The following is a 27,666-nucleotide window of genomic DNA, read 5'->3' on the forward strand; positions in this document are numbered from 1 at the left end:
AATCTAGTGTTAACGCGGAATTTAGCGGAATTTTACATATTTGGAATGAAATTCGTTTTTTGTGTGGGATATGAACGTATGTCTGGGGAAAATGCAGAGAGACGGGGAAGCAAATCTGGGCGACACAACCCCTCCAGTCATTTCAGCTCATGACGGCATCAAAACAATAGCCGCGTTTCCACTGAAAGCATGGCGAAGCGGCTCTCCACGGCTCTGCTTTCGTCGGCGAAAAAGTTAAGAAACTCGTCGCACACGCACAATTTATTTTTACAGGACAGTTTAAAGCTCATAACCCTATTTTGTTGTTACTTGTAGTACTTAGAGTGCAGTGTTATGTTGCATCATGAAGTATTAGTCATTTTAAGAGTAAATGCCTATTTTATTTGTGTACATTTTAATCATTAACATTAAAAGCAAAATTAAAAGCTCGTTTTACAACTAAAATAACAGTAAAGGGTAAAAAAAAACCTGAATTCCCAAAAAATAAAACGGAAAAAACGGAATTTGCAAAAATTAAAACGGAAAAAACGGAATTTGGAAAAAAATAAAACGGAATTTGGGAAAAAATAAAACGGATTTTATAGGGCCCTAATGAAGGAGATGACATATGCAGAGTGACGTTCGTCTTTTATAGAACAACTTTGTTTGAAAAAACGAGCAGACGCCGATTAGCTACTTGCTCTACGTTTATTTGAAATGAACAGCAAGACAACTAGAAGTGAATGTGCTTTCCATGAAATAAATCACACACTGTAAACAAAACCTTAACAAAAAAAACAAAAAAAATAAATAAAAATAAAAACTTTGCGATGAACTTTGCTACCAGAAGCTCAATGATCGTATTTGGAAGAAAGTTATCGTACACGAGCCAAATGGGGGAGGCAGTTGTCTGGATTGTTGGGGGGGTGGAGCCGATAATTATAATTATAATTATACGTCTGTCTCTCACCTTCACTTTCTCCTCACAATCATGATGTAGATCCACAGCTAGATCAATGAGTTTAGAAGCACTATGATTACAATGACCTCTGATTGAAGTGTCACAAAATTCTGAAATTATTGTACATTATGGGTTTTTTTTTTTCATTATTGATCATACAGAGGTCAAAATTATCATAAAAATATGAAGATGTAGGTGTCTTTGTTTCCACAGTATTTTCAATTTTGACATTTTTCAGTCAAACCGTTGTTGTCTATCAGTCATACACTGGAGGCTAAGGGGGTCCACCAAAAAGCATGCACAGAGAAGTCAAAATTAAACATGATTTAATGACTCGTAAATGTAAGTACACATTGATGGCCTAAGACACGAAACGAGCGGTTTTTGTGAGAAAACGAACAGTATTTATTTCGTTTTTACCTCGTGTAATCACAGTGACGTCCAACTGAACCGAACTGAATCAGTTTAATGTTACGCCGGAAGTGAACGCTTGCGTGTGACGTCACTCAATATTTACACGGAGATTTCGGAAGTTTTACCTTTTACTAAACATATTTAGATATACCGAAATCGTCTTCCATTGCGGTTTCCCGTATATCTAAATATGTTTAGTGAAAGGTAAAACTTCCGAAATCTCTGTATAAACAAAGAGTGACGTAGGTGCGCAAGCGATCACTTCCGGTGCATGCTCAGACCAAAGCGCCCGTGCCGTCAGATAATTTTGTCATTTGACGATTTCGGTATATCTAAATATGTTTAGTAAAAGGTAAAACTTCCGAAATCTCCGTGTAAATATTGAGTGACGTCACACGCAAGCGATCACTTCCAGCGTAACATTGAACTGATTCAGTTCGGTTCAGTTGGACATTGCACAACTGATTCAGATCACTTGGACGTCACTGTAATTACACGAGGTAAAAACGATATAAATACTGTTCGTTTTCTCACACAAACCGCTCGTTTCATGTCTTAGGCCATCAATGTGTACTTACATTTACGAGTCATTAAATCATGTTTAAAGGACAACTCCGGCGCAAAATGAACCTTTGGTGAAATTACACATTGCTACCTAGTCAACCGTTATCTGAGATTTGTTTTCATGATTGCCGAATGTAAATAGTTTAGCCTATAACGCTAGTATAACGCTAGTATATAGGGCATAGAGTAATGACAAATAAAAATCGCTTGTTATTACCACTAACAAGGCTCAAAATAGCCCCACACCAACACGACAGCATAACAAGGGTCCCTACATTCAAACCGAAGCATTGAGAACTTTGTCAGTGTCCATACAGTTTAATAAGAAGATATTTTATACACAGTCAACTTCGCGAATACAGGAAGAAGCCATCTTTGAAAAATAGTCTCTACCAGTCGATCTACGAACGCCGATCCAAGTGCGCTGGTGAGATGTGAATAAAGTGATACTGTGAGCGCGAGCAGTAGTCTACATGTGCATATTGAAGAGAAAAAAACGGTTTGTGTTTGTGTTTCGTCTGGAAACAACGGACCATATGAGATTCTGCACAGTTCAGCGCACATGGATCGGCGTTCGTAGATCGACTGGTAGAGACTATTTTTCAAAGATGGCTTCTTCCTGTATTCGCGAAGTTGACTGTGTATAAAATATCTTCTTATTAAACTGTATGGACACTGACAAAGTTCTCAATGCTTCCGTTTGAATGTAGGGACCCTTGTTATGCTGTCGTGTTGGTGTGGGGCTATTTTGAGCCTTGTTAGTGGTAATAACAAGCGATTTTTATTTGTCATTACTCTATGCCCTATAGACCAGCGTTATACTAGCGTTATAGGCTAAACTGTTTTTAGAGATAAAACTATTTACATTCGGCAATCATAAAAAAAAAACAAATCTCAGATAACGGTTGACTAGGTAGCAATGTGTAATTTCACCAAAGGTTCATTTTGCGCCGGAGTTGTCCTTTAATTTGGACTTCTCTGTGCATGCTTTTTGGTGGACCCCCTTTGCCTCCAGTGTATGACTGATAGACAACAACGGTTTGAGTGAAAAATGTCAAAATTGAAAATCCTGCGGAAACAAAGACACGAACATCTTGAGGTAAGCTAAAACATATCAAACATTTATTTCACAGTGAACTATCCCTTTAATGAAAATTTTGAATGAAGAGTGATGGCAAAGAAAATGGAAGCAATATCTGGTTAAAAGAAAGGAGGGTGTGGAAGGGTGTGTACATTGACATGGCGGTTTATTTATTTATTTTTTCTGTCTCTGCTTTGAGATAAAAAAAATAATCCCCAGGCTATGCTCCATATCTCTGTCTGCATGCTGGGTTACACATCAAAATAAAACTCTCGCTGGTTTGAACACGCCCCCTGCCCCCTCACACACACACGCACACACACAATCTTCCAGGCTCTTACTTGTACTCCACCCAACCCTGGAAGAGGTTAATGGGTGTAAGAGTGGAATCCAGGGAGACAAGTTGATTCTCTGCCTCTTGGTTTTGAAGAGCATCGGTAGGGCAAAATACTATTAAAATGATTTGTGGGAAAATACTTTATATTAAAAATCTTTATAATAAAGGTTCTATATGTAAATTTTTTTATAAAATGAATCCTTTTTTGCCTGTGTTTGAAGGGGTTGTAATCACACATTGCAATGATCCACTTTTCGGGTTTTGCCATTACCTCTGATGGCCAATATTCTTATTTATATGTGAGGTCTCCGGGTCGGATTTCCTGCGAAATCCATCAGATGTGACGTGCATGCGCGCTCCCGAGCCTCTCTATCCAACAGTCTATCATGCGACCAACGGCACTTCAGAGTTTGATAACCCCCCAAAACGTCCTGCCTCCAGCACAACACAGACTCAAACACAAACTCCACATAAATATAAAAAACAAAAAAAGTTTTATCTGCTCGAGCTCGTCAGGCAAAACGTGAATCTGATCGACTCCGGACGAAAACGCGGATCAACATAGTAAACTCAAGTGAAATAGCAAGGTAAACTACATGAAACATGACATGAATACAAAAAAAGAATGTTCCAGGATAACATTAGTATAACATTTAGTATGTAACTTATTTTATTTACTAGATCTACTGACTAACGTCGTCATCCCACTACCATATTGTTTATATTTCCAGACACGTTCACTACAGTAATGTTACTTCCTACGATCTTACTGATACACTGAAACTGTTCAGTTTAGTTCACTAACCGTTTTCGTTATCATATTATACATTCACCTTTGTTGACATTGCTGATTGTGAAAGATACACGAATAGTTAGAGAAATGGCTTATGCTATATAATATCACGTCGGCTAAATGCATTTTATTGTAACATTATCATGGTACGAGCACAGAGCATTAGTTCAACGTCAAGCTGATAAAATTAAGTTAGGCTATTATTGTAACTGCAGTGGAGTTTACATTAGTTTCCAGCATGTTGTGTGATGATTTCGCCGTTGCGTTGAAAGTCTCCGTGTGGCCGATAGTGATTGCTCGCTCTTGAGATTGAGCGCACACGAGCACGAGCGCTCTTGTTGCATTCTGAAACATCACCACTAGAGGTCGCTAAAAACGGCATACAGCACCTTTAACTGATTTATATCATTGCAGTACAGGTAAATACAAACCACCTGTGCTCCTGGTTTACATTATGGACAGTTATTGATATTGATTTATTTTACTAAAAATAAAAACTTACATAATTTCTTCATCTTCAAAATCTTTTTTTATTATAATTTATTTTTTTGTCTTGCATTACATAGTGAAAGGGGACGGGCCCAGTTAATTATTTTTCGTGAATAAGAATGTGTGCAAACTTGTGTGTAATTGAAGGACACAAAGGAGACACTTGTTGCATCTTATAAAATGGGCCCAATAAAGGATACAAAACAAAGGCTGCCTTCAAAAGACCCTTCCAATTGTGCAACAGTCACGTTCCGAAAGTAAAAACTTCTCCATGGAGAAATAGGTTTTTAACTTTCAAAGACAGCCTTACCATGAGCTACAAGGTTGTTAATCGATGTTGTTTGCGTCTGTTGACCGTCAGCCCACATTATTTATACTTTTAAAATATTTTGATTGTTTAACAGCTGACTATGTGGTGAAAAACTACATTACCCATGATGCTGTACAGCAAACAGAGCAAAAGATGTTTCCCTTTAGCTCCGCCCACTCCCATGGAGTGACTGTGACAGTGTCCGTCTCTCTACGCTCTCAAAATACTTAAATATTTGTATATAAGTGCATATTTTACAATAAAATATATAAGTTGTCTATAATCAACATTTGTAAATGAGTGGTTTTAGATATCTCCATTATTTTTTAGTTGATTATGCTGTTTGCAATGCATCATGGTATTGTAGTTCTTTTCCTCACTAAAGCCGTCACACAGTATTATACCTTTGTATTTTTGTCCGATTTTCAAATATTGTTTTGCTTCAAATCTAATTTTGTAGTGTTGTGATTCACCTCTGTTACGAACTGCTCTGACAGTAATCCACAAACGGATCGTATTTGGATCAAACCACAGGATATGTAATCCAATGAACAACAGAGTCCAAGACACAAGCACACAGAGAAAGCCAGGATTTTGCTTTCAACAAAAAAATTTGCAATAGATTTGTAGAAGGTGTTCCCTATCGAGAACGGACACTTCTTATTGCATAGCTATACGCAGTGGGGAAACTTTCCTCAGATTTATTGAAGCTTATATGTAAAACGTATTGCAACTGCACAGCAAGCACAGTGAGTGCCTCAATCATTGGCAATCATTGGGAACTCCACATCCAATGGGGAAGGTGCCTCTTGGACATGGCTGCACCTATAAAAGGAGCCAGAATTCACCATTATAGAAGATTTTCTCTACTTCAGAAACACTTCACGTCTCTGTTTACTCCTGAAACATTGAAGTTATTGCCGTAGAAACGCCAGCCAGAATGAGCCTTCGCACAGTGGACTGCACTTTCAATCATCTTGGAAGATGCTTTCTCCTGTCGCCATTCTCTAGAACAGTGTTTCCCAACCCTGTTCCTGGCGGCACACCAACACTGCACGTATTCTTTGTCTCCCTAATCAAACACACCTGATTCAACTCATCAGCTCATTAACCCATCTGATTATGAGCTGATGAGTTGAATCAGGTGTGTTTGATAAGGGAGACAAAGGCCGTTTCTCAAAACCAAGAATGCAAAGAATGGACTTGAGTTCTTGGGAAGAAAGCTCTTGCTAGTTGTTCTTGGAAGAACCAACTCACAAGGTGACGAGCACACAGAACGCTGCTGACAGTTTGAGACGATGTGTTCTTGCTGGTATTGCGCAATAGTACCCCCGCACAGACGCCGTCTGCAGTGCCCAAACAGGGGACTGTTTGTGTTGTTTGTTTGTGTACATCACTAGCCAACGGCAGGAAAAAACGCTGGTAATATTCGGTAATATTCAGGTAACTTTTAGCCTGCCTCTCTCTGCTTCCCGCTCCTTCCGTGAATGCCGAAATTAATTATGGGATATTTCTGCCGTCAAGTTCACACAAGTTACCAACCGATGCATCCTCGGTAAAATGGGAGTGTCAAGAACACATCCGGGATTTTTAACCGTTCTTGCCTAAATGCAAACTTGTGTATTGGGACAATACTTAGGCCGCGACTGATGACGTTTTACAAGTCCACAAGAACACAAGTACAGACAAGAAGGCATACTGAGAAACGGCCAAAGAATACGCACAGTGTTGGTGTGCTGCCAGGAACAGGGTTGGGAAACACTGCTCTAGAGGCCATCCGGCAATCAATTATATATCCTTTTTGATCTGTACTGTTACGTGATACAGTCTGAAAGAGCTGCGAGCGTTGTTTCAAATGCCTTGCTCAACATGCTCCACGTGCAGATCCCATGCACAAAGAGCAAACTCATCCCCATGCATAGGATCTCTTTTCTCGGTATGGAGTTGGATTCGGTCGCAGAGCAGCATGCTCAGTCGGTGCTGAACTGCTTGAACACATTCAAAGGCTGGACGGCGGCCCCACTGAATTTTTTTTCAGAGGCTTCTGGGGCATATGGCAGCAGTAGCGGTAACCCCGCTCGGCTTGCTTCATATGAGACCGCTTCAGCATTGGCTTCACGGCCGAGTCCCGACATCACAGCACTTCACGGTTTTGCTCCCTGACCGAGGAAACTCTTGGCACGGACGCACTGGTACACAGCTGGCCCCGGGGCCTTCGCAAATACGTCTCCCCCAGTGAGCCTACTTGCACAGACACTACTGTGCAACTCTATTGCTCCAGAGTAAAAAACCTGTAGAGTCCTCCAAAACCCCTTAGCCCGGAGATGGCGGAGCGTCCGGCACCAGGCCCTTGTCTGCTGAATCCTTGAGAACCGGATCTGGGCTGGGTTCCATATGTGTGACCCTACGGGAATCCCATATGTGTATATGTTCCACGGCTTCTCCTAAGACGGAAGCCTGTGTCTTTCCCTTGGGTTAAGTCACCCATTATATCATATGCATTACAGCCTTCGGGTTTGTCCATATGTATTTCCACGTAACTCTTTGAAGGAAGTGGCTTCCGCAGCATTCCCCTCCCTCAGAATGGGCACACTCCCTGTGTAACCCTTCACACTTCACGTCTCTGTTTACTCCTGAAACAGTCGGTGCTGAACTGCTTGATAACATTCAAAGACTGGACGGCGGCCCCACTGAATTTTTTTCAGAGGCTCCTGGGGCATGTGGCAGCAGTAGCGGTAACCCCGCTCGGGTTGCTTCATATGAGACCGCGTCAGCATTGGCTTCACGGCCGAGTCCCGAGATGGGCGTGGCATCACGGCACTCCACGGTTTTGCTCCCTGACCGAGGAAACACAGAGGAAGCCCGTGTCTTTCCCTTGGGTAAAGTCACCCATTATATCATATGCAGGACAGCCTTCGGGTTAGTCCATATGTATTTCCACGTAAATCTTTGAAGGAAGTGGCTTCCGCAGCATTCCCCTCCCTCAGAACACTCCCTGTGTAACCCTCCTCATATCGTCCTTCCAGGCAAGAAGGTGCAGCTTGCATGGGGCGCTGGATGGGGTGCATCGGCTGTGGCACTTTGGTAGGGATTCCTATTGGTCAGTCATGACCTACGTTGTAGTGACTGACCGATAGGGAACGTCTCAGTTACATATGGTAACCCTCGTTCCCTGAGGGAGGGAACGGAGATGTAGGTCCCTTCGCCACATCTGCTGCCACCCGCCGGGGGGGCATTTTTTTCAGGATTGGCTCCTCAGCAGCAGCTTGTTTTAGTTTCACTTGAAGTAGATTGGCCTCTCTAGTGAGATTCCTATTGGTCAGTCATGACCTACGTCTCCGTTCCCTCCCTCAGGGAACGAGAGTTAAGATATGTAACTGAGACATTTCTGTGAGCCCAGGGGTCCTGGGCTTCAGTTGCAGCCAGTTACTTATGGTACAGTGTTTTACATTGCGACCCCACTTGCGTATAGCTAGGCAATACAAAGTGACCGTTCTCGAGAGGGAACGTACTCGGTTACTAACGTAAACTCGGTTCCCTGAGAGTAGAGAATGAGTATTGCGTAGCCTTCCGCACTATAGTAACATGGCAAGTTTGTGGCTTTTCAGCCGATTTAAACCTGCAATAATGGCAAATTTGGGCTTCTTTTTATAGGCACTGCCACGCCGAATTCACCGGTCTCTGATGTGTTGACAGCACGCTGATAGCTGATAGGCCATCGTCTTCGCCATTGTGTGTGATGTGCAGTTGCAATGGGTTTTGCATATAAGCTTCAATAAACCTGAGGAAAGGAGTTTCTCCACTGTGTATAGCGATGCAATACTCATTCCCTACTCTCAGGGAACCAAGGTTACGTTAGTAACGGAGTACGTTTTTATGCATGTTTGGCCTAAGATTTGTGGGTGTCCGATGGGTGCCGGATTGTTTTGAAGTCTCGACATAATACGGCACGTTTGCTTCAACTGTTTCAGTGTTCCACGAAGCCTTGATCTACCCACCCCTAGAAACAAAGCAGAAAATCAAAACCGTAACACATGAAAACCAGGTAGAGCACACTCAGAAATACAGTGTAAAACACACGGCTTATATAGGAAGAGCTTAACAGGATAATGATACACAGCTGGAAGTTGTCCAACAATAAGGAGTCCAGGCAATGGGTTATAAGAATTGAAGTTCATGATGGGATAGCAAGGGAGTCTGGTGGAAATCATGGCCACTCCAGCTGGTGGATGCAACAACCTCGTAGCTGTTTGAATTGGTTCATTTGCTTATAACGCTTTAACAAAGACTTTTTTTAGATGGTCTTTTGAAGAATCTCAATTGGAGGGATTTTCTTAGCAAATTTAAATACATCTGATTGATTGATTGATTTATTGATTGATTGATCAGTGTGCCGTTAATGAATCGTTTTTGACCCACTGACTGTGGTTGTTGCAAACATTCATCAGGCAGCCCATAATCACAGGTTCAGTTCCACGATGGCTGACTTCAGCATAACTGCCATTAAGAGCTCAGGCTGGCATGTGTGAACACGTGATCATAAAGCAGTGATTCACTACAGAACCACGACATGCATTTGCTTCTGAGAGCTTTCACTCTGTTAATTGTGATGGGCTTGTGTGTAATTTTGAAAGGATGCCGATGCTCCATTTATAGTTTTGACCTTTCATTGTTTTGCAGCAAGGGATGAACAAGGACACGTTTAAAAATGCCGTCACTGCTACGGCGTACCAGGGGGTACAAGCACATGAACGGAAACTGAGCGATGTGCAGGTGAGCTTTATTTTATTTCATTGCTTTGATACGGACACCTTTTTATACTCTTTCTTTAATTTGATTTTACATTTTCGGTTTTGCAGTCGAGGTCTCCTGGAGAGTACAGAGAGTAGCTGGATTTGGGAAAAATTTCCAGCCAAAGTGTATTGCAAGGCTAAATGGATATAGATTTAAAGGGAAAGACGCCACGGCATGTCTCTCCGAACCCAAATGATATTCTTCCATGGAACTAGAGGGCTGTCAAGTGCCAAAAAAGCAGAAAGATCCATAAAATGATCAAAAACGTGTCCGTATGACTCATGCGCTGCATTCCAGGTGCTTTGTGTGAGGAACAGACTGTAAGTTAAAGGGATAGTTCACCCAAAAATGAAAATCTTTTACTCAACCTTATGATGTTTCAAACATATTTGACTTACTTTATTGTGTTGAAAACAAAATATATTTTGAAGAATATTTGAAACCTAATAGTTTTGTTTCCCATTGGTTTTCATTGTATTTTTATGTCCATAAAATGGAAGTCAATAGGAACCAAAACCACAGAAAAAAAGAAAGTGGTGAGTAAATGAATGAGCTGCCCAACGCTATCTCATGAACATTTCTTACAAGCGAGTAAATTCTTATGAATTCGAACGACCTCACTCACTGGTAGGACAGGTAGGTTTAGGGGCGGGGTCAGGGGGTCATTCGTACGAATTCATAAGAAACTCGTAAAATGTGTACGATTCAGCAAAAATAGTTCAGAGTTCATACAAGTGAACACATACAAGTGAGGTCATATGAATTCCTACTTATTAGTCACCTAGTACAATTGATACAAATTGCCGTTCGATTGGGTTGAGCTATCCCTTTAAATGAAGCTGTTCACTATATTTTTATTTATTTATTTTTTATTTTTGAACTTGACATCCCCAAATTGTGTAAATTTGATCCCCAAATTTAATCTCCCATTCCATTAGAAAACTGAGTGGATGATGTTTCATCTTGTCGCTCTCTGCTAGTACAGGCCTGTTTAGTGCCTGTACACAGATGTGCACTTTTACCATGGGAAACAGTTCTTACACTTAGGCTTGACAAACTTGCACTACTGGTCCTGCAGATTAATGAGTCCGCTTTTCTTCTGATGCTGCTTTCCTTCTCCTCCTCTATTGTAAATATGTATAAATGCTGGGCATATTGGGAAAGGAAGCAGTATTTTAATGCAATATTTTACAGCATAATACAGTACACAATGGTTAAATCTTTTACCTTTTTGTGCATTGATGCCTGATTCGGATTTTATTTTATTTTTTACTTAGAATTGTAGGATATAAACTAAAGTTATTTCAATATCAATTCTGAGTAAAAAAAGTTTATATAAAAGTTTATATCACAATTCTGATTTTAGAACTCTTTGTATTTTTAGAGATTTTAGAGACTTTAAATCACACAATTATGAGAAAAAAATTAAGAACTATGAGATTAAGTCGCAATTACCGTTTTATTTCATGGCAGAAACGAGCTTCCATATATGAAAACAATGTAAAAGCATTTAAACAAACAAACAAAAAAAAAACACTTTCAATTCCCAACGGAACATGACCATCCGTCATCGTTGAAATGTGGTTGAAATGAAGTCAGATGTTGTTTTAATAAAAATAATTAAAAAAAAAAAAACTGTTTTACACTGTGTCCTAACCTAAGGAAGCTTGTTTCCGCCACAGAATAAAACATTTTAAAAGATAATTGCGACATTTTATCTCACAATTGCGATTTACATTTCACAATTCTGAGAAATAAGTCAGAATTACGAGATATAAACTCACAATTGCGAGATATAATGTCTGATTCTAAGGAAAGTTTCTCACAATTCTGACTCTATAACACGCAATTGTAAGTTTATATCATGCGTTTCTGACTTTATATCTCCCAATTGCATGTTAACGTTTATATCTCGCAAATCTCACTTTATAACTTTATATAACGCAATTCTATAAAAAAAAGAAATCTTGAAACAAGCTTCCATACTAACCAGACGCGATTCAGCAACAGATAAAATGTATTTTCCATGTTAATCAGAGTTTTTTCCTTATAAGCTGATGCGCGATATTTCTATTTTAGTTTTTATTTCTGCGTCGTCGCGGCTGGAACAACAAACATACAAAGTATGACAGTGATAATCCCATGTACTCATTATGAACTTTACATACTATGTATGTAATTTTAATTATGTTAAAATGGTGTAATGTTTATGAATTTGATTATATACTTGTCCATTGCGTTGCAAATGCAGTGCGCTTGCAGAGAGACTTAGCCCACACGCTCTTCTGATTGGCTGTGATTTTTGATTGATTGTGTGTGGACGGATAATAAACGGTGTGACACCTAACTTTCGACATTCAAATTTTAACAAGATCTGTACAAAAGACAATATTACGCTATGAACACTGATTTGATTTGCAAAAACGAAATGCAATTCAAGAGCGAATCAACCTTGATCCATGAGGTTGAATCATCCGTAAATAAACGTTGAAACGCTGGCTAGGTTGGAATTGAACAAACTTCTGGTTCCACAGACTAAAACCCCAGAATCAACTTAAACTTTGAAGATGCCATGACAATCACACATTTAATTTCTGTTGTTTCTGTTTAACATGGTTAATCACAATTAATTCATGTGAAAATACATATGTTAAGCACAGTTTAGTGGTATATTGTAAATGCTGCTTTGGATGTGTAAAGATGTCTTTGGACTTTAGGGTATTTTAGGAGAGGCAATCCTAGATGCATTCATTGATTGTGATTGAATGGGAATTGGTTGCTCTATTTTGAAATCTGAAATGATATTGTAGTTTATCAACTGGCTGCTGAGAGCAGTAAAACATGTAAGATGCATCTTGTTTTCCAGATATATTTTGATGCCATACCTTTTTAAAGCTAAACTCGCTTGTTGTTGTTGTTGTTGTTGTTGTTTGCTATTTGTTGGCTTAATGTGTGTGATATTGTATTTTGTGAATATTATTTTTATTTGAATTTAGTTTGGCTGGATTGTGTTTTCCTCTGCTTATGGAAAAATGTTTAGATAATTTTATCATGTTGTCAAAAGAATGCAAGCAGAAAGTGGACTTTGAGGATATTTTTGTACTAAAATATTAAATATGGCTGTGTAAATTTGACATTTGGTATCTGCATGACCAAAACTGTACATTTTAATCTTGCATAAAATCTGTATTTCTGAATAAAAGTACAATCCAAAAAGAAACATTTTATGTTGAGGTATGTTTCCTTTTTATTTTTTACCGTGTACAGTATGTTACACATAAATTTGCTGAAATAATTACATAGTTTGGTAATAAATTGTCAAGTATTTACACTATAAGAAAATCCGATCTCCGCTGGAAAAACCAGCAATGCAAGTTTGAGAGGAGCGCCCCCGACAAATCTTGCGATGATCACGACATTCCTTACGGCAACGACGTCACACATGTTAACCACAACATGAACCACGAAGACGCTTGCACGCATTTCAGACGTGATACTTGTCGAAGGAAAAAGCAAAGAAAATGCGGTCGGAAGAGACTAGGAAAAGGAAAAGAGACTGTAATTGCAGATTTCGAACAGAGATGGCGACAAAGAGGGAAAACGCCGGACTACATCTTTAATGGTGCGTTCACACCAAACGCGAATAGCGCGTCAGGCGCGAGTGATTTCAATATTAAGTCAATGCAAAGATGCGTTACGCGTGTAAATAACTCCTGCGGCTCGAATGTGGTGTAGAGCGCGGCGCGTTAGACTCGAATACGCCTCATTTGCGTGTGAAGTTCGCGCGAATGGATTTAGTGTTATTTTTGCATTCACGCATTTGACGCGAATTTGCTCCTGCCGCCCCGAGTTGAAAAATCTGAACTTTGGCATCAATTCGCGCCGCGTTAACCAATCAGGAGCCTAGCTGCTTGCTCACGTGGTGAAGTATCTGGATGCTTCAATAAATTATTTTGTAATATGACTAAATGCCTGGTGTGGTTCTAAAACACAACAAAGCAAATATTTGATCAGTTAAAACTTTATTTCAATATACGAGACATGTTTATTTTGTATTAAATGTTATTTATTCCATATCTAGATTATATGAAATATTATTATAATGTAAAGACAACCAACAACATACATGTGCACTAGTTTGTGGATGTGAGAGAGAAAAATCACAGGACAGTTTAATAACTTGGAGGCTGGCTCTGTTTATCATCAAAGAAAAAATAAATGACAGATTTGGTGGATGAGGGCAAGCGTGATCCTCGCTCGCTCCAATGCGGGACAACAGGTCATCAAACTGGCCACGGGACATGCGGAAGTAACGCTGACAGCGGCCGTCATCCAGCGCAGCTCCTGGAGCGAGCAAATGGTGAAACTCGCCAAACGGTTCGCCTCCAAAGGGTCCGGTGGACACAAATATACGGCGACGATGATCCCCACGCCGCTGTTCTAGCTCTCCAGAGCAAATACAGAGTGGTGACTCTCTCGATGAATGCTCGATCAACAGGAAAAAGATGGCTGCCATCGGGTTGTTGATTCTTACGCGCGTGAATTTTTTGCACTGATAGCAGCGGATATGAGTCCACGGCTTGAGTTCAAAAACCCATTTTAGAGCTACAGTAGATCTCTTATTTAATGTTAAAAATGCACACTATGCAAGATTTGTACCTTAAAGGGGGGTTGACTGCGATTTCACTTTTTTGATTTTAAATAGTGTGTAATGTTGCTGTTGGTGCATGAACAGTAGGGTTGGGTATCGAGTATCGATTGGAACCGAGACTAACTTTTCGTTTTTCCCGGAATCGTTCAAAAGTTAAAATTTCGATTCCTAGTTTCGATATTCACAGTCCGCCGAGCGGAAGAAGAAACCGCTGAACAACACCAACAAAGAAGCGTCTACCGGAAGTGTTGGCATAACCACGCGAGTCGAACATGAGTAGCTTATGTCGGCGGTCCAAAGTGTGGCTTCACTTTTCTAAAAAATAACGAAATCTCGGCAAAATGCAAAATTTGTGACAAAAGGAGTATTTTTACAGAAGGAGTATTTCCTTCAGAAAGGCCGTTGGTTAGCAAGGTTAGCTAAACTTTTTTGACCCTGCCTCTTAAAAGAATCGGAATCGAAAATCGTTAGGAACTGGAATCGAAACAAGGAATCGGAATCGGAATCAGAATCGTTCAAATTCAAACGATACCCAACCCTAATGAACAGTATCTGTAAAGTTGCAGCACTGAAAGTTCAGTGTAAGCAGAGATATCGTCTTTTAAAAATCAGGAAGTATATTGCCTACAAAAACGACTCGATTGGGACTACAGCTGGGTTTTAGACGTCACTAACCCATAGATTTCAACCCTCCCTCCGGAATATGCAGAAAACGGCATGCGTATATTTAAGCGGCTCGTCGAGTGTGTGGTCTTCTGTGTATGAGTTTCCCACGCACAGACGCTGTTCTTTGTCAAAAGTGGATACACTTTATGTTTGTCAGCTGTCAGGTCTTCTGTGTTTGGCTTCCCACGGACACTGTACTTCGTCAACAATGGATACAATTTATGCGCATTTACGGAAGACAGCTTCCAGAATCTCCACGAATTCAACACCGGATTCATAAAGAAACTGTTACTAAAACATGAAGCAGTTCCGACTTTAAAACAAGAGGCAGCAGTTGTTGGGCCACAACCTGTAAGTAGGCTGAGACTTAATCATTTTAAATGTATTTGCATATTTAATTCCAGACGTAGCCTTGTGTTTTATTTATTTATTTATTTTTCAAATGCCAGCGCTGGCTTTATAGGCTACTAGTTATACTATTTTGTGTCTACGACAAACGCGTGCAAACATTATGGACCTGAATTTTGTATAAGTACTATTGTTTTAAACGTATTTTTCATGTATATATGCTTTATGACGTTATTTTCTACTTGATCAAGAGCGTAAACTAATGCCACGCTGTTTGAGTATAACATTAGTAGCCAGTCAGTTGCTATTGTTCCAATCAGATGCTATTGTGTAAAACAAATGTGTATAAAGTAAAAAAACATTAGCAAATTATCATTCAGAAACGTTTTGTAAGAGCCGTGTGTGGTGAGGTTCTGCTTGACTCTCTTCATCGCCGCTTTCTCGGTCTGATTCTGCCTTAAACTGATACTGCAGTTCGACACGTATTTACATCTGGACCAGAGCTCATGACATGTACGTTTCGCCCGTAAAGGTAATGGGCATTAACCTTCCGGACAACGTGAGCGACAGTTTAGCCAATCACAACACACCGGGCCAAACTAACCAATTTAAAAAAAGAAAAACCACGAATATATGGTATATTGCACCCCATAAACACAATCATGCAAAGAAAAAAAGCAGTCAACCCCCCCTTTAATATAACAGCTTCAAATGGGTATCAGGCTGTGAGTGCAGAGACTAGTCTATGGCAGAGATGCTTTGCGTGAGTGGTATTTACGACAGTAACATTAAATGCAAGTACTCCACAGCGACTCTAGGGGTCGCTGTTTGACAAAAGCGAAATTCCTGCATAGTGTGCCTTTAATTCTCACAACTGCTGACCTGGAGGAACACCACTTGTCTTCTTGTCAAAGTCGCTCAGATCTTTATTCCCGACCATTTCTCCGGCATCCAACACATTTATTGCGAAAACTGATTGTTAACTTAACTCAACGATATTTTCTTCACCTGTGACGAGGGGAAAAAAAACAACTATTATCCAGTTTTCACCTCGAATCAATCATGATAAATGTCAGTTAACTATGTGTGATTTAATTTTCTCTGTGATTTTACAAAAACCCAGTTGGCATCAACAGCCGCTGAACCTCAAACATGTGTATTTATAATAGATACAGATTATGGAATGTCATTTGGCCATCAGAAAGCAGACATTTGTTTATCACTGTGACTTCTGAAGAAAGTAGTTGTATTAATTAGTCACATTTTGTATGTTGACTCTGGATCCACCCTACACTAGAAATGATTGGGTGTGAGCCAGCTCTTTATGACTCACACACATTTCCCAGTGTAATTATAAATTTCCCGTCACAATAATGGAGAGATTGAACGCTGGTCATGTAGTACATGCTCCTGTGCCGAATGCTAATATGCAAATCATTTGGGAGGAGAACCTCTTAAACCACAGTTCAAGGCCAGAGGACTCATTAAAAGAAAAGAGCTGGGTGTTAAAATGTGCATCGTTCGAAGATGTTTATTGCATACATGAATTCTCTGCCACAGAGAAATTAACAGTCAAACCAAACATTATTCAGACACCATAGGCTATGGATATTTGTTTTACTAGTGGGCGCAGGACACAGTTCATGTGAGGAAGTGAGGATAACAAAAAAAAAATAAACTCTGACATTATAGGCTACCCAAAAATTATTTTTTTACTAAGACGACCAGTAAAATTTATAACAATTTGGGACTAAAAATGATTGAGACAGTTTGACCTGACCATGTTTTGCTAAAGTGTTTTTGCTAATGCTAATTGCCAATGTGACCTTTTTACACCACAGACTGAACAAAATGTAGCATTGCTTGGTAATTGGTTCAACTTAATTGGTATTATCCACCTTTTTCTGCTCTAAACAATGCGCGCTGCCATGACGATGATGCCGCTATAGTCAACTTCCGGTTCGAGTCTTTTTGCCATGTGTTTTAGATTGTGTCACCACATTGCAAAACTAAATCGAAAAAAACATTCATCAAATGTGATATGATCACGTTATTTTTTTTTATTAAATCACAGATAAAAACAAAATGAACGTTTTTCTTTGCTTCATAACTTCCAAAGGATAGAGCATGACTGCACGATCTCCAGCAAACATCCGACAGTCTCCATCACCCCGACTGCTGCAGAATAACAGTTCTAAAAGGTACTGTAACTTAGGCTGCTACCTCTGCTTTCAAAGATGCATAGTCTATATTTCTCACTCAGGCCTGTGAGGTTAGGCATAACGTTACGCCGAGTTTCATTCATGAGAGCAAAGTCCAGTTTGAGCGCTGTCGCCTCCGTCATAATCATCTGTTAACACTTCTTATTTATTAAAACCAGGCAATTGGTTGATGAAACATTGATTGAAATTAAGATACAATTAGTGAAAAAAGGACAGCAGGAAGTAGAAAACCGTGACCTTTCAGAAAAAGGTGGACATTTGCATTTAACATCTGACAGATATTCAACATAATTACGTTTTGACAGTCTAACAGAAGGACGGCCAAAACCATTGAAATATCAACATTTTGGTTCGACAGCAAGAGCATTGTGTTTTGTGGCTGCATTTATTTGATTTAAAAAATAAATGTATTTTGTTGTTGTCTGAATTTTGGAATGTAATTTTTCAGCATCATATACCTCCAGTCTTCACATGATCAGAAATAATGCGTTCTATTATGAATCTATAACACGCTGTTTTGCTGCTCAAGAAACATTTCTTCATTTTGAAAATGTATTTAAGAAACTGTGATAAAACATGTTTTATGATTATTTTATGAATAGACAGTCCAAAAGAAGAGCATTTATTTGAAAATAGAAATATTTTGCAACAGAACAGTAGTGTACACACAAATATCATTGGAGCTTCATTTTCTGAGTGTTTTTATTGTTGTTTCTTCTGTGTGTTCAGTTGTATACAGACAACATCTACAGTGTTTATTCAGTAAGGACTAAAAGTAAATGAATCAGTGAAGTAGTGTGCGCAGCTCTCCTGGACGTCCTCTTAGTGACTTCTGTGTGTTTGTGAGGAGCCGAGTGCGTCTTTCAGCACAACACTCACTTCCTGAGGCCTCTCTTAGTTCTCTTTGTCCTACAGGAGACAAAAAAAGGCTTTAGTTTACATCACAGCCATGAACCAAGTTTTGTTAACTGATTTTTTTTTGTCAGTATTTAAAAGTAATAGTATTTGTATAATTATGCACAGTATGTCGTGAGTCTGAGAGAATCATTGGCTGCCGTCTCTGTATACTCTAGCGTAGTGCTGTTTGACGCAAGGCGGTGTGAAAACGAGTGGACGTTTATCGTGCTTCATCAGCGGAAACAATGGGAGAATTGGTACCTGAAAAACTGAAAAAAATATCTGTAGACAGAAAGACCAACAGGGATAACATCGTGCGTAATCATTGGTACGGCATCTATGAAAAATATTTGATGATTGAGATAATCCTGAGTAGATGCTCAAGTTACTTATTTAGAGTGGTAAAAGTCATTAATTATTGTGTTCACTGTCCATATAAACTATATTCACTGGCTTCCGGTAACGGCTGTACAGAATACTGAATATAGACTAGTTCCGGCGGAAGTGTGACCTTTGACCCGACGCATGACGTATTGATGAACGTAGAAACGCAGAGGATATCAAAACAAAAATTAATCAGAATTACAAGTCTAAAACGAGAATTTGTAAAGATAAATGTGATGTGGGAGGAGCTTGAGTTTGTTGCCCAGCTTTATTAATTTGAACCCCGAGAGACGTCAAAGCTTGCGCTACTCCAACATCATGTGTCGGGTCAGAGGTCACTCTTCTGTCTGAACTCGACTTGCATACGTCCGTTACCAGAAGCCACTGATTATAGTTTATAAAGTCATAAAAATGGATATTTTTCTTACAAAAAAACATCAGAAGGCCTTTCTTAACCCACTGGAGCTGTATGGATTAGTTTTATGATGAATGGATGTGCTTTTATTTGTAGGATTCAAAAACTCAGTCACAATTCATTCCCATCATAAAGCTGGGGAGATCCAGGATATTTTTTTTTTTTTTTTTTTTACAAATGACCTTAGTAGAATCACGTTAAACATGTGTAAGGGAGGCAGCCCCTGTGTTAAAAAAACTGGTAGAAAGTGGTCAGCAAAGAAATCTGTAGTAGAGGCAAAGGCTGCCCTTCAAATTGGTGATATTGTGGGACAGGTACAGCATGGAAGAGGGGGTTTTGTGCTCAGTTTAGCTCCTCCTAAATGGCACAAGGCAGGCCCACCTCAAAGGAGGAAGCTGGTAGTCAAAGAGGTGCAAAAGCAGGAGGAGAGGATGAGGTGTATAAAGGCCATTTCCCAGGCCAAGCAGGGAGAGTGGATGAGATGGGAGAGTGTTGAACAACCCAAGACGGGCTGGCAAGACCTTTGGTCAATGGAAGAGAGTAGGATCAGTTTCCTTATCAGGTCAACACATGATGTCCTCCCATCACCGCTGAAACCCAAACCTCTGGTTAGGAGAGGATCCCTCTTGTCCTTCTTGTTCATCACCTGCTACATTAAGGTACATTCTGACAGAATGTAAGGTGGCTCTTATCCAAGGTCGGTTTACTTGGCGCCATGACCAAGTACTGCAATGTTTGGCTTTAGCATTGGAAGGCAAGCGTAGTGTGGCCAATAAGTTGCCGCCTGTTCTAGCAAAACATTACACGCAGAAGACAATATTCCTACGCCCAGGCGAGCAACCACCAAGAAAAGGTGTTAACACCAATTCTCGCCCAGGACAACTGGAAGCTACTAGGGACTGGAAGATGCTGGCTGATCTTGATCAACAGCTTATTTTTCCACCACTAACCTTCGACCAGATATTGTTTTGCGGTCTGGATCAGCACGCATTGTTCAGCTGATAGAGTTAACAGTGCCATGGGAGGATGCGGTAGATGAGGCATATGAGAGGAAGAAACTGCGGTATGCTCATCTGGCCACTTAAGCAGAACAGCGAGGATGGAGGGTCCAAGTTTTTCCAGTGGAAGTGGGTTGTCGAGGATTTGTGGCACACTCTACAACCCGGTTCCTCAGAGACGTCAGATTCAGTGGCCAAGAGTTGCGTCGTACAGTGAAGAACTTATCTGAAGCAGCAGAGAGGAGCAGCAACTGGCTGTGGTTGAGACGGAAATATTCTGGCTGGCTGTGTACAGTACGCCACGATATGGTTTCGTAGAATTCTTGAAAAACCTGAAGAGTCTGTTGGTTTATTTGTTTAGGTTGCATAGCAATTACAGTCATTACGTTCCTGTGTATATTGCGTGAATGCGGGTTGTGTTTGGGCACATATTGTGTTTTGCGGTAGGTGGTATGCCGTTGCCACTGAAACTGCTTTAACGACGACAGTGTGGCTCGACAGCCTTAGTCAAACGGGTTGGCACGTATGGTTGGGTTGCGGAGAGATTGTGAAACTGTGGTTAGGTCACATGTGAACTACGAGGAAGGAACAATCTTCAGAGAAGGAGGGATGTAGAGGTCAGTAAACTGGGCTGAGTTGAGTGGGGGATGAAGGGGGGTGACTCTAGGACACTGTCGCCCTCATGAGGTGTCGTGGGCTAGTCGACGAAACACTGAGGACGGAAGGTGCCCACTTGAAGACCCTAGAGATGTCCCCTACTCAGCTCAATCCAGACGGTTGTGGTGCTGGTCCACTGGGGAGACCACACTGCAGTTACAGCCGTCGTGTGTGCTGACACGCCAAGTACACTGCAGCCGTTAACGCCGGACAGAAGGGAAGTCACACCACCATATGGAAAGTTTACTGTAAAGCTACGTCTTAGTTTGTGCTTATCTTGGCGAAAGCCGAGTACAAGACTGCATGAAGTTTAACATCTACTCTCGTGTAATGGAAATCAGCTCAGATTGTGTTTTGCTGAAAAAAGAAAATCATTCAACCTTCGGGCAAACTAATCTTTTAAACTACGCAAAGAATGATGCACATTTAAATGTGGCCATTGCTCTTATAAGATATAAGAGTGCACCAGTGTCTTAAACGAGTATCAATATAGGCAGCTTACTAGGTTTTGGAGTAGAGCTTCTCCCTCTGCTGACTAATCGTGTGTGTGAGGGGTTAGTGCTGGACATGCACAGGTACAGTAAATGCTGAGTTTGCTGAGCAGCAGATTGCAACCAAAACTCTTGTTGCCCTCGAGCGCTTTTCTTCAGTCTCCCACGATCATTTTCTGCCTCAGAAGCAGCTCTGCCACTCTGACAATGCATTCACAAACACTCTGTCTGTGTTCCATGCCTGAGGCAGGAGTGGATGAGTCAGAGTTGGATTTGAACGAGAAAGTCCCCCAGCACGGTTAATAAAAAAACCCTGAGAGAATGTTGCAGGTATGTGTTAACCAAAGTAATGCCAGAACAATCAACAATCACAAACTCGCCAAGCATCATTTAGAACAAAACCAGGCCAGAACGAAGTTCGCTTTGCGGCTTGTGTTTAGGGGTGGACATTAATACTTCCTTTAATACAAATCACATCATATCAATTGATACAAAATCGCTTCCTCATAAAATAAATATTTTTTTCTTTTTTTTTATGAGATCAGGTTGGACAAACGTAGATGAACTCACGTTTTCTGGTGATCACTGACCCTGTTCCTCAGGACATTGACCTGTAGAGAGATGCCATTACTTACTTACTTACTATTCTTTCAAGCCACTGATGATTCGTACAAGTTTTAAGAAAGTAAACAGGTTTGTTCCTGATTTCATGTTGAGATTGTGGGTCTTGTAAAACTCAAGGTTATAAAGCCTTCAGATTACCTCATATTTCTGTTTGGTAAACTGGTACTGTAACTCAAACTTCTCTGCTTCTAGTTGACGCATCCAGCTCCACAGTTCGTTTGCTTTCTCCCTGATGAAAAGAAGAGAGAAAGTGTTGTCATCCTTATAATTAAATCTGCTTGATTGCTATTTGTATTTGTATAGAATACTAATCTAAATCTGACTGGATGAGACAGATTTTGATTGTGATGATTATTATTAGGGTTGTCCCAGTAACAAAATTTCAGTAGTCAGACATGCTACCAATGCCAGTAAAATGTTGTGCTTCTCTGTACCAATTTCAGTCCCAGAGAAAAAACTGTTGAATTGTCCCGTTTTGTCTCGTCCATTAATAATTACTGTCAGTCATTGCAGTTTCCAATTCAATGGTCCCATTTGAACTTTCAGTTGACTATGAGTAACTTTGCAACTGCATGTCAACTAACTGTCATTAGAGGATTAGTAGACTCTCTGCTTAATATAAACTCTTTATTGTGATGCTCCAACAGAAATTCTCCTGAATATAAGTAATTTTGCAACTGCATGTCAACTACATATTCCAACCTTACCAGTCTACTAATACTCTACACCCTATTGAGTGGTAGTAGACAAGTACAGCGTTACTTATAGTCAACAGAATGTGTTAAATGGATCATCAAAGTTCTGGCTAACTTACTGGCATCTCTAATAGGCCATTGCATTTACATGCTTAACAGATATGATTGTGATTGTCTACAATGCTCAACACTTGTAAAACATGCTCTAAATAGAAACCTTTGATGCTCATGAAGCTCTCAAACAAATATGAATGAGAGCGTTTGAAAGAGTTGATCAAGACCAGACAGCATCTTCCAGTCCCTAGCAGCTTCCAGTTGTCCTGGGTGAGAATTAGTTTTAAAGAGCTTATTGCAGGTCAAAAAAAATCTAAATTTATAGATAACTTTGTATGAAAATACCATATGAAAAGTTAATGCAGGATTTAAAATGTTTTAAAACAAAATAAGGGCACTAATTAAGTAGATAAAGTGAGCGTTTCTTGGACTGCTAGTAACGGCTTTTTTTTCAACATTGCGTCATTTTACGTCACATTAGCGAGCCTCAGCCTCGGCTCAGTGCAGAGTAGGCTGGTATTCAGTGAGAGCGGTCGTCAGTCAGTCTGCTTTCGGTAGTTTTTGTATTTTAATTTATCATCGTCATGGTAAATTATTGTGTTTGTGGAGGTTGCAAAAACTCTGGCCTGTCGGGACTTCAAGATTGAATCCACAAGTTTCCATTACAAGAAAAGGGACGGTGCTATCCACAAGTTTCCGAGGGGCGCTCCTGTAAAAAATAAAGTTGGTGAAACTTCCGGTAAGGCGGCGGAAGTAGAATTCCAATGGTATTTTGTGTGTTAATTAGTGAAGAGGCTAGCTGTTTTTCGGAGAATTATTTTACTATTTAAAGACGCAAATCTTTATGAGAGATGTCGTTACGGAGCTCAGGGACAACATGTGCTGTTCGCGGTTGTATGTATAACCGGACTAAACTAATTCAGTGGCTTAAACGTGATTGTTTGGAACATAAGCGAAAAACGAAATCAGAGGGATCCTGCCAACGACTGTAACGTTAGTTTCCATCACCTCCCAAAAGACGACGAATCTTCCTCTGTACATTTGTTTAAATTCTTAATATTCTATAAAATCTATCAGCATGTGTTTGGCTGTTCGCTACTGATGTTACACCTAAACTCAGGATCAAAGCCTGAGTTGACAGAATACCAAATGTGCCAGTTAATGTATTCGAGTAGCACATTCATTTATAATTTTAAATAAACTCCAAAGCACAATGACTAAGAGTGTATTTTTTATTTTAATTGTTTGTCAGCTCGCACAACTGTCTGTCACCATGCCTTGATGAGTATTGATTATTAATAATGTTATTATAATACTCCCAACCAACTACTGTGGAGGGTAAAGGTACTGTTATTTCACCCTTTTTAATTTCGTTGAGGTTATGTTCCCACATCGTTAGCTAGTTAGGATCGCTATATCTTGAATGACTATCAACTGTTGAATGAACGAGTGTGAAGTATGTCAAGTCGCGCTTTGTTTATTTCGAACCGGAAGACGCGCCCACTTTTGATGCAAGGCCTCATGTGGCGTAGCTAACTTGTGGATAGCCTATATCTTTCGTTCCAGGTGCGGTTTGTGCAGATGAAGAGACAGGATTTCTCTTCCACATCGGCTTCGGAAAACGTGGCCTTGTGTAGCGTTCACTTCAGATCAAATGATTATCATCCCGGCGATATGATGGAGTTCAACATGGGATGCCGAAGCAAGAATACCTGAGTATGCTTTTAGTACAATAGAAATATACTCAAGTATAGTATACATTTAATAATATAAATCTACCCTAAACATACTAATGTCTGCTGGCCTGTTATAGGATCATAATAAGCTGTACAATATTGGGATATTGTATATCTCACCAAAAGACACCTGTCCTGTTCTCCACTGGTTCTCCTCACACCACAACTCAATTTGTCTCTGACCATTCTGTCTAACATTATCCTGGCCTGTCCTGCTCTCTTTAACATAGCAGGCTCATAACTTTTTGGCTTGATCCTTCATACGAGTATTTCCTCAGCGTCCGAAATGTCATTGCGATCCATTGTTTTCCTGTTGTTTGAATTGACCGCTCTCCCGCTTGTTGCGTCACACCCGCCACGCCCATTTTTCAGACGCGGGAGTAAAATTTTCTCACAAAAAAATGACTCCAGAAGTTCCTGTAGCGTATTTATAAGTATATTTTAAAGAAAATCTAGTTCCTACATTATTTTTCTATGCATTGACTCGTTGGGTCCTCTAACCTGCAATATGCTCTTTAACACCTTTTCTTGGTGTAAATGATAACACATTTTCATTTCTGGGTGGAGTATCCCTTTAACTGTTGCCAAATTGAAATGAAGGACCTGTTGTGGCCCTACATCTGCTTCTAATTGTAGGATGAATTTTCAAACCTGAGAATGGATTCGTTGGCATTGTCGATGTCCAAACTTTTGCGCCGATCGCCAAGAATCTTCTTCTTCTTCTCTCTCTCAGTCTGTTTCTTTCCACTCCGTCTCTCTATCTATTTGTGTATACATATATAAATGTTGACAAAATTTTGTCACTCAACATGTTGGGAGACAAAAAATGCCTTTTTCTGAGCGAGATTTACACTGTCTCAACTCTGACCTTCTGCATGTAACCACCGAAGTGCAGATTGGTGAGGGTCTTCTTCTTCTTGGCATCGTCCTCTGCTCTCTTTTTGGCTTCCTCTTCCTCCTTGCGAGCTCTTTCATCCTGAACATTTGAAAACAGAAAAGGATTTGCAAAGCTAATACCAATTTTGCCTGAATGAGTTAACAGGAAATGTCAGTGTCCCATTGCTTTTGGTTTCCGACCTCCAAACGCTTCTGTCGTTCCTTATCACGTTCGCTGCGGATCCTATGCTGCTCTGCTCGCTCGGAGCGCCGTTTCTCCTGTGGGATCAGTCATTTTACAACTTTGACAGCTTTATCTGCAGGGAGAGATCACTCAACAAGAACTAATGGTGGCGTTCACGCCTCAAAATGACAGAGCGGCTGATTGAATGACAGAGCTGATTGTCACATTCAGGCTTGAACTGATCCTTAATGGACCTACGGGAATGTTTTCAGTGTGGGTTACATATTTGTCTCAATGGGCGCATTCTTTTCATTTCTCTGTTTGTGTATTTTGTAAGTAATTCATTTGTGAATAGAAGCTTTGGTCCCACTTTATATTAAGTGGCTTTTAAGTACTATGTACTTACATTGAAACTAACCATTTGATACAATGGATTTATTGTGTACATACATGTTTTTACATTGTACTTATATTTTAAAAATACAAGCATGTAATTAGAGCTGTAACTAATTTATGTAATTACATCTGTAATCACACAGCTGACCCATTCCTTACACTTTAACCTACCCTTAAACTGACCCATACCACCACACCTGTCCCTAACCTTACCCTCAATAGCAGCAAAAGTGTTTTACAATGCAACATGAGCACAATAAGTACATTATACTTATTTTTCAATGTAAGTACAGTACTTAAAGCAACTTAATATAATGTGGGACCGAAGGTTTACATAATAATGAACAGAGGCCATGTAATGGGACAGCAGTGTTCACTCACAATCCTGTCTGTTAGGCTGATGAGTTCCTCTTCCTCCTTCTTTCGGCTTACAAAGTGAGCTTCAATCAACGTTTGGAGCTCATTCAGGTCCTTCTCCATACGCTTACGATGGATATCCTGTGGGAAATCAAACTTTGAGATTGTATCTGTGACAGGTATTCTGACAATATGTGCAGGTTCAGATTGGCTGGTTTCTACAAATCTTTTTGTTTGACAAGATATTTCAGTACTTTCTATTAAATGGATCATCATAAAATATTTCAAACTCATCAAACTATTCTTAAAACAGAAATAAAATGTATGTATGATATAATTTTAGAGTGGTTTGACATTATTTTAAAAAAGAAAACAAAAACTAATCCAATTCTCTTACAAAGTAATAATAATAAATATAGCCGCCATGCAGCAGCCATTACCGGGGTTCAAGCTATTTAAGGCCTTTAAGCACATTATGCGTAAATAGATATTAAGTTTTATTTAACATGCCCTGCCAGAACTGACGCTACACTTGATGTTTTTTTAAAGCTTTTTAATTTTTTAAAGCTAGTAATTCATTGGCCGATGGCAGACATGTTTTTTGAGATACATCAATGTACGCATAGGCAATCGTGGCAGCTCGAACAAAGACACGTATGTTAATTTTCAAGTCAATAGGACTAACTGTGAAGTAGTAATAGCCATTTTGATGATTGTTTTTTTCTGCCACATGCTTTTCCGCCACGTGACCATGGAATGAGCTCCTACACACAGTAGGTGTGCTGAGTTTATAGAAAATATCTAATCCCGTTCTTGAGTTATAGCTATTTTAGTAAAAGTGTCTCCTCCCACTTCGAACGTTGAGGCCGCCCTTAGGGACCATGAACTAAAAACCTAGGACAAGTTTGCAAAAGTAGATTTTTCAAAAAAATCAAAAATACCTGAACATTTAGTCGAATGATGAACACATTATTGTGTTAATCCTTGATTCAAGGATTCCAATGATATAATACACTTGAAGTTATTATTAGCCATTTTGTACTTTTGACCAATGTAGCGCCCCCATCAGGTCGATCGGGGCGGGTGTTGGTGACGTACTACCAGCCATCAAAGTTTCAAGTCTCTACGACTTACGGTTTGGTCTGCTCGACCACTTTTAGGGGAGAATGCTGATCCTTGAAAAACGTAACAATTGCAACTGGGTTTCAGTGATGCGCGCTTGAACTCCTAATAATGATAAACTATTTTGGATAGCAGAACTTGTCTTATAAGCATTTGCAAGGAGGCATTACT

General features: G+C 39.9%; 2 protein-coding genes across 2 annotated transcripts in view; one reads left to right on the top strand and one right to left on the bottom strand.

Annotated features, from left to right (window-relative positions):
- Window positions 1-12,060, top strand: part of pkp1a (plakophilin 1a) — a 56,341-nt gene extending 44,281 nt beyond the window's left edge. The window contains exons 13-14 of the mRNA XM_039689887.2: window positions 9,609-9,701; window positions 9,788-12,060. Of these exons, the coding sequence (XP_039545821.2) occupies window positions 9,609-9,701; window positions 9,788-9,817 (123 nt within the window). The 3' untranslated portion in view covers window positions 9,818-12,060. The remainder of the gene's footprint in view (window positions 1-9,608; window positions 9,702-9,787) is intronic.
- Window positions 12,061-18,293: 6,233 nt separating this feature from the next.
- tnnt2a (troponin T type 2a (cardiac)) overlaps window positions 18,294-27,666 on the bottom strand; it is a 28,855-nt gene continuing 19,482 nt past the window's right edge. The window contains exons 6-12 of the mRNA XM_039689772.2: window positions 26,398-26,514; window positions 25,638-25,715; window positions 25,429-25,536; window positions 25,212-25,321; window positions 22,214-22,304; window positions 22,022-22,062; window positions 18,294-18,518 (exon numbers count right to left, since the gene is read on the bottom strand). Of these exons, the coding sequence (XP_039545706.2) occupies window positions 18,485-18,518; window positions 22,022-22,062; window positions 22,214-22,304; window positions 25,212-25,321; window positions 25,429-25,536; window positions 25,638-25,715; window positions 26,398-26,514 (579 nt within the window). The 3' untranslated portion in view covers window positions 18,294-18,484. The remainder of the gene's footprint in view (window positions 18,519-22,021; window positions 22,063-22,213; window positions 22,305-25,211; window positions 25,322-25,428; window positions 25,537-25,637; window positions 25,716-26,397; window positions 26,515-27,666) is intronic.

The sequence above is a fragment of the Pimephales promelas genome, chromosome 20, assembly GCF_988280905.1.
Source record: "Pimephales promelas chromosome 20, fPimPro1.hap1.1, whole genome shotgun sequence".
In the NCBI taxonomy this organism is placed as follows: Eukaryota; Metazoa; Chordata; class Actinopteri; order Cypriniformes; family Leuciscidae; genus Pimephales; species Pimephales promelas.